Source organism: Lygodium microphyllum, chromosome 20, assembly GCF_053477565.2.
Source record: "Lygodium microphyllum isolate KBCC chromosome 20, Lygodium_microphyllum_v1.1.10, whole genome shotgun sequence".
Taxonomy (NCBI): domain Eukaryota; kingdom Viridiplantae; phylum Streptophyta; class Polypodiopsida; order Schizaeales; family Lygodiaceae; genus Lygodium; species Lygodium microphyllum.
In genome coordinates, this window is record NC_141154.1 from 27,232,890 (window position 1) to 27,242,873 (window position 9,984).

The 9,984-nt window shown below is 42.1% G+C and overlaps 1 protein-coding gene across 1 annotated transcript; it reads right to left on the bottom strand.

The window, feature by feature from the left end:
- Positions 1-465: 465 nt before the first annotated feature.
- LOC148018772 (glucuronoxylan 4-O-methyltransferase 3-like) lies at positions 466-2,329 on the bottom strand. Its single transcript, XM_087701141.1, has one exon. The coding sequence runs from the start codon at positions 1,909-1,911 to the stop codon at positions 1,009-1,011; it is 903 nt and encodes a 300-aa protein (XP_087557267.1). The 5' UTR covers positions 1,912-2,329; the 3' UTR covers positions 466-1,008.
- Between the last annotated feature and the right edge of the window lie 7,655 nt (positions 2,330-9,984).

Sequence of the window (9,984 nt, forward strand, 5' to 3'; positions counted from 1 at the left end):
TATTGCTAATTTCGTTGTTAAGATTGCATTTGAAGGCTATACAATTATGGCCAAGCTTGCAAAATAGATTCCACTTACAAGATGGTTTCTAAGAGGTTTAATAGAAATGTCTATTTCCCCTTGGGTCACGAACATACGCTTACTACTACTTAATACAACTACTCATGCATAAGAACAACACATCATGTGATTTACTTGAATATACATACAAAAGGCTGCTCAAATGTTTCTACATCCTAGAAAGTTGATGCATTACAAGCAAATCTTCATTGCGTTAGTGACTAATGGGACACCTCGTTTTGAGAAGCACACATTCATATAGGTTAGTGGCAAGTTATTAGGTAGACTTAGAAAAAAAGGACGTGTGTATAAGGTAGCCTTTCATAGGCTCACTAAGTGTAGATAAGCATGTGACAGTGCTGTCCATCTCTAGATGTTTTTCATTCTCAATAAATAAACTGCACATTATGTTTAAAAAAAAGTATAATCTATTATAATAAATGTGAGAAGGATTTCAATATGAAGCAAAGAGACAAAAGTTGTGTTTAGGACTGAAGCATTGGAACCCAAGCTCTCCATAATGAAGGACTATAGACCCCCCCCACTTATAGTGATAAAAGGAGCCTGGGATAGACACGTAAAAAGAGCAACAAAAAGTTCCAGAAATTGATGAGGGGGTAATCCCTTGAAGGTAAGAAGGCAGATTGGTAACCTGTCAGTCAAGGGACATATGCAAGAAAAAGCAAGACTAACACAATGGCAGAGTTGCTGTGAATGATGACAAAGGCCTAGATTGTAGGTGATGATGACATTCTGCAGATTTTTTCTGCCAACAAGTTCACAGATTTGGATGATTGCTGGAAACCTGGTAAAACCCTAAACCTCACAGGATACAAAGACTATCTGCATCCATGGCATCAGTAAACAAAGACAATAACAGCAGAATTGCCAAATTCACAAAACCGTGGTGCCCCATTGGACCAGGGCAGGCAGACACCAGGGAGAAAGCTAGCTTGCTTTGGCATAGGAGGTTGTGCAGAAGTCCTTGCTGCGCGTAGAGCCTTCTCCAAAGATCTGGAAATGCCATAGCTTGCCGACAGCCTCGATGAGGTTCTTGGAGCAGAGGAACTCGGTGCCAAAGGCCTGCTCGACAGGTCGGTCGACATCGTGGACGAGGATGTCCGTGCTCTGCTTCCTGCTGCCGGATTTGGCCATGAGGGCGGAGCTGAAGATGGCGCTCATCCGGCCTGGCGCTTCCGGGTAGTACCCCGTCGGAGCATCGATCATGATCACATCCCAGCGGGTGCTGTAGACCTGCGGAGGTAGGGTTTTCAGGGCGAGCGAGCAGGGGGATTGGAGCAGGTCCATGTCAGCGGCGCAGGCGGCAGTGCGCTCGCTGCGGGTGTAGGCAAGGAGATTATCTGCATCAGACAGGATGGTGGTGTAATTGACAGGGTAGGATGTGAGGTAGGGGTGAGCGCGGGCCATCTGTGCGATCCAGGACGGGTCTTCCTCGAGGAAGACGGTACGGCCGCCATGGTTGAGGGAGTGCCAGAGGGGGCTGTCAAATCCTAGGCCGAAGACCAGGAAGTTGCAGGGGCCTCTGCGGCTGAGGATGTTGGCGGTGACCATGATCTCGTCGCGGGTCTGCTGCGGCGTGATGTTGCTGGTGGCGTAGTGCACCAGGGCTAGGGTTAGCGCATACGGCATGGCCTTGTCATTGCTGCTGCTGCTGCATCCGCCATGAATGTCCTTGGCCTGTGCTGCCTTCCTCACGTCGGCCGGCAAGTCGCTCTGCGACATGGAGATCTGCACGTGCCCGAAGTAGAGTATGCCGAGGAAGAGGAGGATGAAGAGGGGCCAGAATCGATGGATGGTCTCTGTCAACGAGATGCGGGGGAAGCCCGCCATGCCGTGCCTCTGGTGCTTGGGTGTGGCCGTGGCTGCCGACTCGGAAGAGATATGGCCAGATGCGCAAGGAGATTAATGTTGCAGAAGCTCTGGATATGGCGTCCGCTCCTGATCCCTGATGAGGCTACTGCACCTGTGTGGTAGGGAAGCTGTGTGTGATCTAGTGCTGCATCTATTTATCTCTTTATCGCCTGTGCATGTTTTAACAGACTGGCCATTGCTGATAGCAGATCAGGAGGGTGGGTGGCATGGCCCTTCGGTTTGGTGAGTAAAGGAATCGTGCAGCCACAGTTACACAGAGGAGTCTGGTAAGCTGCGATCATCATGACATTTGGGGAGGTCTGCTGTCATCGTAGACCCAACCGCACCCAGGAGCTCATGAGAGCTCACCATACTAAACAAGGCTTGTCGAGAGAGAGAGAGAGAGAGAGAGAGAGAGAGAGAGAGAATATTTATTACGTTTTTTTGGGGCCTATGAGACCTAATCACAAAGTACAACTCGTATGAGAGCTAATCACAAAGTACAACTGAGAGGGCCCACGGGGGGGGGGGGGGATTTTTAAAGAGGAGAGTGTGCATATCTTCTTCCAAGTTGTCCACTACCGTTCCTATTCAAAACATCATGGTGGTGCACAGGCCCTTGTTCACACCCACATTAGAGCGCCTTCTCGTAGTGGGTTATGAAACAAGTACCCTGACGAAGCAGTTCATATCAAAAAGATGCTTGAACTAACCCTTTCTCCTTCCCATGCAAGATTGTTTCATCTCTCAAAAAAGAAAAACACAAGCTATTCGCCTTGAAACCAAGCCTGCAAGTTTGTAATTGCTACAAGAGTTTGCAAACACACAAGCTTGGGAGAGATAGAAGTGAGATTTCCTGAAATGTACTATGAAAACACAAAATTTTCTAGAACTACTATTCCTTTTTCCCTCCAAAAACTCCATGAGAAGCCTCACTTACATATCTCCATCCTTAGGCTAGTTACACATTGTAACAGTTGGATAGATTTTAGGGGGAAATAGAAAAGAGAATCTGTCAATGCCATGTAGTATTGCAATATTATAAGCTATTAAAAAAAAAAGTCCATCATGCTGTGTGGTGCAACATTATAAGATTTGCATTTCACAAATGATGGACAATCCTCTTATTCGTGCCCAACCTACTAGGAAACAACATTGTCATTCAAAAAAGTGATTTCATGCACTTAACATGATTCAGGGCCCCACCAATATTCTTTAAGGACAATCTTAAAATCACTAAGCCAAACTCCACTAGTGTCTAAACTAGACAACAAATAGATTTCACAGTGCCTTGGTTGTTCCGAGGCAATGTATAACCAACCTCATGATCATCTTTTCAAATGTGAAAGTAGTAGTTATTTTTTAGATGGAAAAGCAATATTAATAAATTATTGAAGATCATGTAACAAAAAAGAGACAAGGTGAATCAATAAACTATACAGTCTGTTGGACACAAGTTTGTAGGCAACCTTCAAATCACGATTAGACTTAAGAAAAACCTTCCATATGGTATGGCTAGAACTTTCGACACATACATCCTACAGAAGCCTTCAAGGGATAGCTTGGGAACATGAAGTGCATTTGGGAGAGCAGAACGGAGAGCGCCCAAGGCAACCCCACAATATCATCATCAAGAGCCCAATATAGTGGACATTAACGTGACTGTTAGTCCAGTATGGACTGACGTGGCACAGGTGGGGCAGTTAAGTGCTTTCAAATCACCACGTGTCTTGAATGAATGCATGCACGTTCTTCTTGGGAAGCAACCAAGGACAGAGTCGATGCCTCCTAAGCATCATACGTCTTCCCCACTAGACTTCAAGAATGCTCTTAGGAATGGTGAAATCAACATGGTGGAGATCGATAAGGCGTTGAAGGATGATCAAGGGAAATACAATGAGGCATACAGAGCCAAAGCTCAACAGGGAGCTAGGGTCCACAAATCGTTGGTCACGATCTCGATTGATAGAGTCATGTAGAGATATGCTGCCTTGTTGTCTATTGGTATCTATATGTATTTTCTTGGCAAACCCCCATTGGAGGAGGAATTCACAAGATGGTTTGAGATTACATATCATGGCAAAGCCTCACTGTTCCAATACAAATTTATTGGGAAGGGTTTTGCCCTTGTCATTCTTGGATCCAAAGTTGAAAGGGATTGGGTGTTGGCATCATCTGTTGGCTTTTGTGGTAATTTGGTTTATGTCTTGCCCTAGACATCTTACTTTTCCCTTGATGGAGTGTTGTAGCACACGAGTGCCTTGTGTGGGTGGAGTTTATGGATATGCCTCCTTGGCCGGCCATTGAGGAGATGACCATGATTGCTGCTATGATGGGCAAGGTATTATATACCCCTACTTCAGCAACCCCCTGGGAAATGCTTAGGCCGACTTGTCATGCCTGCATACTTTGGGATCGAAGGAACATTCCTCCTAACTTTCTCCAGCTACAGGATGCCAATGGTATGGAAATTGTACTTAATGTTAAGTTTGCTACCTTCCCTGGCTCTTGTTATCTGTGTAAAACTAGTGGTCATTTTGCCCGAGCTTGCCCTTCTAAGAATTCTATCAAAGAAGCTAACATGACTCCTGAGAATATAGCAGGTGGAATCTTATCTGAGCCTAATAAAGGCATGCATATTGATAAAGAAACTCCTTCTCCATTGTCTGGACATGACACTCAAATGGATTTGCAAGTTAGTGGCCCCGATTGTGCCTTGGAGATATGCCTTACGGATTTTGGCAAACAGATTGAGTCGACGGGCAGGGTTGCTACAACTTCATCTCTCCAAGATCTCCTATGCAACTCCAAGGTATCTACTAATAGTAGATTTGCTGGTAAGGACAAGGAGAATATGCCCCCCAAATCATTGGATTCAAAGGGTGACATGAAAAAGAGTTGCAAGCCTTCAATCAAAAGCCCTGCTAGGGGTCCTCTGGTTGACAAGAATGTATACGCTCCTCTGGATGGTCATGAATTCATTGAAGATCCTCCCTCACTTCTTTGAGAGGATTTCTCTCTCCTCTAAGTTAAAGTTTTGTACTTGGAATGTGAGTGGATTTGACTCTAACCTTCGCAAGAAGGTAGCTTATGGATCAAGTAAAAATTCATAAACCCCACGCTATTGCATTGCATGAGATTAAGCTGGGAGAGGATGACTGTGACAGATTTGTGATTGATGGCTATAAGTCTTTCTATGACATCGCATCTAGAGGTAGATGGGGTATCATGATGCTAGTCAAGGATGAGTTGTTGGCCTTTAAAGCTGGTAATGGGAGTTGTATAAGAGTCATCATCTCCTACTATACTGAGGTGTTTGTGCCATGCTCAGTCTATGCCCCTAATAATTCTAACTAGAGAGCTAGTCTATGGGAATTTTTACAACAACATTTGGATGGAGTAAATGCCCTGGTGGGGGGTGACTGGAACATGACCTTGAATGGCTCTGATAGATCTCATGGTAATGGCACCATGAATTTGGTGGAAAGAGAGAGGTGGTAGCAATTTGAAAATGCTTGTGAACTAAGGGATATGGCCATGATCTTCGACTAGAAATGTGATCTACAGTTTACTTGGCATAATAAACATGTTGGGCATACTTGGCATGGTAGCAGATTGGACAGAATATATGCTTCAGCTGGTGCATGGTGGATAGGGGGTGGTGTGAGTATAGACTGTTGGATGAAGTGATGTCATTCGATCATGTGCCAATTCTCATCTCCTTTAGACTTACCTTGCTGTCAGGAAACAATGAGGGGTTGTCGCCCTTTCGCTTGAATGCATCCTTTCTGCGCATGATGAAGCTTTTGTTAAGAGGATTGAGGCTGCTTGGATTAGAGCTGCTAAAGGTTCTCCTCATTGTGCTTGGCAAAAGGCCCTAGATGCAGTTACTCGGGTTGCAAAGGATCATGGCAGGAAAAAAGCGGCACTAAGAAAGAAGTCCTTGGAAAGGGCTACCAGTGCTAGGAGCCCAGTTCTAGCTACCCTTGCATCTGAGCTAGGTGATGCATGCATGCAAACTTGTCTAAGAGATACTGATAATTTTTAAAGCCTCCTTGAAGAAGATGCTATATGAGTAGTGAAGATCCAGTTAAAGGGTAAGTGGGTAGTTTGTGGTGATGGACCCAACAAGTTCTTTTTCTCTCAGTTGAGAGCGAAGCAAAAAAAGAAACTATAGCCGAGATACTTGATCAAGATGGGAAGATGGTCACTTATCATACTTTGATCTCAACTGTTTTCAAAAACCATACGGCTACTATTGCTAGGTCTATTTCCCCCACTCCTTTCAATTATGAGCAACATGTTCGTTCTTTTCTGGAAGACTCAACTTCCATCTCTCTTGATCAAGCCTCTTATTGGATCGGCCGTTCTTAGTGGAGGAGGTTAAAATTGTAGTTCAGAAATCTCCTAGAAAGGACGGGCTACCTGTTGAATTATTTCAAAGGATTTGGAACTCCTGCAGCAATGATCTGGTGGCCTTGATGAATCATGTGAGGAGTACTGGAATAATGCAAGTAGACTTCAATAGTGGGGTGATTAAACTTATTCCTAAAGCCCATGATCCCACTAAGGTGACCAATTGGAGATCACTCATTGTCTTGAGCTTTACCTATAAAGCTATAGCCAAGACCTTGGCTTTAAGGGTTAAGCACTTGTTTGGTAAGATTATTCATGAGAGGTAGTATGGTTTTTTATTTGGTGGGAAGATACATGATGCAGTATTAAATTTGATTCTCTCAATGGATTACTCTCTTGCCCTGTAGACTGATTTTGTAACTAATTAACATGGATTGGGACAAGGCTTATGATAGAGTCAGTTGGTCATTTGTACTGCATGTGCTTTTAGGAATGAAGTTTGGCTTGGTCTTTTCTAGAATGGTTGCATCTCTTTTTACCAATGCCTCAACGGTTATTAACATCAATGACTCTTTCACATATGCTTTCCAACTGGAGAGATCCATCAGACGGGGCTGTCTTTTGGCTCCTTTGTTATTTGCCCTCATCACGGATCCGTTACTCAGGAAGATTGATAAGGCTATTGAAAAAGGGGCTATTCGAGCCTTGCCACTGTTGGATGGGTCAATGAATGTAGTTCGGATTTTTGCTGATGATAATGTGTCAATTGTGCAGGCGGATTCTTGGACTAACCCGAAGACTTGGGTGATACAGCTGGGATTTTGAACAGTCAAGCTAGGTGAGATTGTTAGGTATTTAGGTGCCCCCATAGGAGTAGGAATATCTCTTGCCCAGAGATTCAACTGGTTTCTAACCAAATTCCAGGATAAGGTAAATAAATGGATGGAAAATTCTCTCTCTTTTGTAGGTAAAGTCACAGTGATTAAGACCTTCCTGTCATCTGAAGCTGTAAACATTGCCTCTCTAATGCCTTTCAATAATTCTGCTTGGGCCAAAATTGAGAAGTTGATGTGGGATCTCTTATGATTTAGAAATGGGGAGAGGTCTAAGTCCCAAATCAAATGGGACCTAATCATAGAAGATAGGAAGAATGGGGGGGTTGGACCGGAGAAGTTGGCTGATAAATCCCTTAGCCTATCACTAGCTTCTGCTCAAGAGGATGAATGCTAATCAGCTAAAGGTATTAGAGTCTGGGATAACTTGTGGGACAATATTGTAGGTTCTTAGATGCAAGCTGAATTGATGTGGATCTGATATGAGTTAAAAAATAAGGAGTTTGACTTCCTATGCTTTGTTTTGAGTCATGTGAAGAAAGCATAGCTAACATTGCCATTCAAAAAGGATGACTCAGTTTTGAAGGACCTTGTTAGCCTTGCGGGTAAGTCGCTGGTTCACTGCAAATCTTTATGGGGTGTAGTACTTCCCTCCAATGCTATATTCCTCTCTGTGCAAAGTAAGTAGAAGAATGAGTCCCCTATGGCTAGCTTTAGAACTTGGAAAAAGAGACTTAAAAGACTCTAGGTGGCTACATCGTCTCTTAGGCTGAATTCATTTTGGTGGCATATGTTGCTTAAGAAACTCCCTCCCAGGTGTCATCTAGCTAATAAAATACAAAAGTCCCCTCTATGTCCCTTATGCAGGAGAGTAGTGGAGTCTGATAAACATCTTTTTTGGGATTGTGTACAAGTGAAGCCTGTTTGGAGGAAAGTGAAGCGGTGGATTAGACAAGCGAATTTGAGTGACATGTTGAGCTTCTCAGTGGTCCTATTTGGAGATCAAGGCTCGTTGGATGATGATACATGGAGGTTGATCAGTCTCATGTCTGCCATTGCTTTGAAATTCATATAGTCTTGGAGGAATACATGTGTGTTCAACTCTTGCGCTAATATCAAGAGTACTAATGATGCTATAGGTGCTCTATGAAATTTTACTAGTGTTGAAGTAGATCAAGGATTCACAATGGATCTTTAAATTGTTTTGTAAGAAACTGTGTGATTTGGCTTAGGCCAAGGGGCATAACTTTCATGTTGTAGCTACACTTACCTTTACTTATTAATATCAGTTCTCGCATTACAAAAAAAAAAAGGGATAGCTTGGGACTTTACTTTATCATCACCCTTCTCACAATCACTTTTTGTGTGATCTAGGCTAGGCACATACAAGCCTCTAATCATTGGAACGCTCAAGATTTTGCCCATTGTAATTCAACCTCCTCTCAATCTCTAGTCATTCAAATGCTTAAGATTTTGCTGACTTTGATTGAGCCTCTAGTCAATCTATAGTCATTGGAATGCTTGACATTTTTCCCATTATGATTGAGTCTCTAGTAATTGAAATGCCTGAGATGTTGTCCTTATGATTCTACATTCATCTAGTTGCCCAATGGCCATATGGGTGAAGATGGGGTATTGAACTCTTTCTTTTTTCTCCCTAAGAAGGCCCCGCTTTCATTGGTTCCTTTGAATGGGCATGAGGTTTGGGCGTGGTGTCCTAGACATTCAAATCATATATGACCTGATAAAAAAGGATGTTATACATGTCAAACAAAATGTTAGCTTGCTTGGTCTAGTAAAAACACTAATTTCTTTTCACAAGTAACATAGTCTAGCCTAATCGATCCTTAGTCAATGCTTTTCATCTATGCATAATCTAGGGTAAAGGGCCTGATAGTCGCATTTGTATATTTTTCATTTTATAGTTGAATTATGTACATCATTATTTACTCAAATGACGTGTTTATTAAGTAGATGTAGTGATAGAGAAAGGGAACATACAACATTGATAGTAAGGGGCCAATATAGTCACACTCAATAATCTATCATTTGAAGGCTTAAAAAGAGTAACATAATGTAATGTTTGGAAGAGTTTCATTTAATAGATGCATCATTTTAAACAAAAAGAAAACAATTCATAGAAAAAGAAGAGGACAAGCTTAGGTACAAAGGATATAAGTATCTTGCTATAGCTAACCTAGAGTTTCATTTAATAGATGCCACATTTTAAACAAAAAGAAAACAATTCATAAGAAAAATAAGAGGACACGCTTAGGGACAAAGGATATAAATATCTTGCTATAGCCAACCGACTTCATAGAGATGACTTTTTCATTGTGCTTTATGAGGTACATGGGAAGAAAATAACATGATGGCTATCACAAGGATGGATCTTATACAATTTTAATGCAAACATATTATTGGAAAGGTAATCATTTGTGAATAATATAAAGCCTTAACATGTTGCAATCCAATAGATATAAGTAATGTCTAACTTTTTTTTCTCAATGTTGCCTTCTTCAAATAGAAACCAATAAATAAAGTTGACATTGATATGCATGTAGGAAACTATACATATCGAATGTTAGCTACATATGAAATTCAAATTCAAATATTTAAATGTGTGATACGTTGTTGAAGCAACTTAAAATTATGCATTCAACTTAGGAAATAGTCTCACCATTGGGGAGGGGCAAGTTGTATTTGTCGGGGTCAAGTAATGCCCTAGTATATTACAACAAAGAGCCTCCTAGACACAAATGAACATACCTATCAACATCAATCTTGCTTTTCCTTAAGTTGTCTTGATCCAATTAGCGTGCTTGCTATTTCAATCTTTTTCAAAATTTCCATGACAAATGAG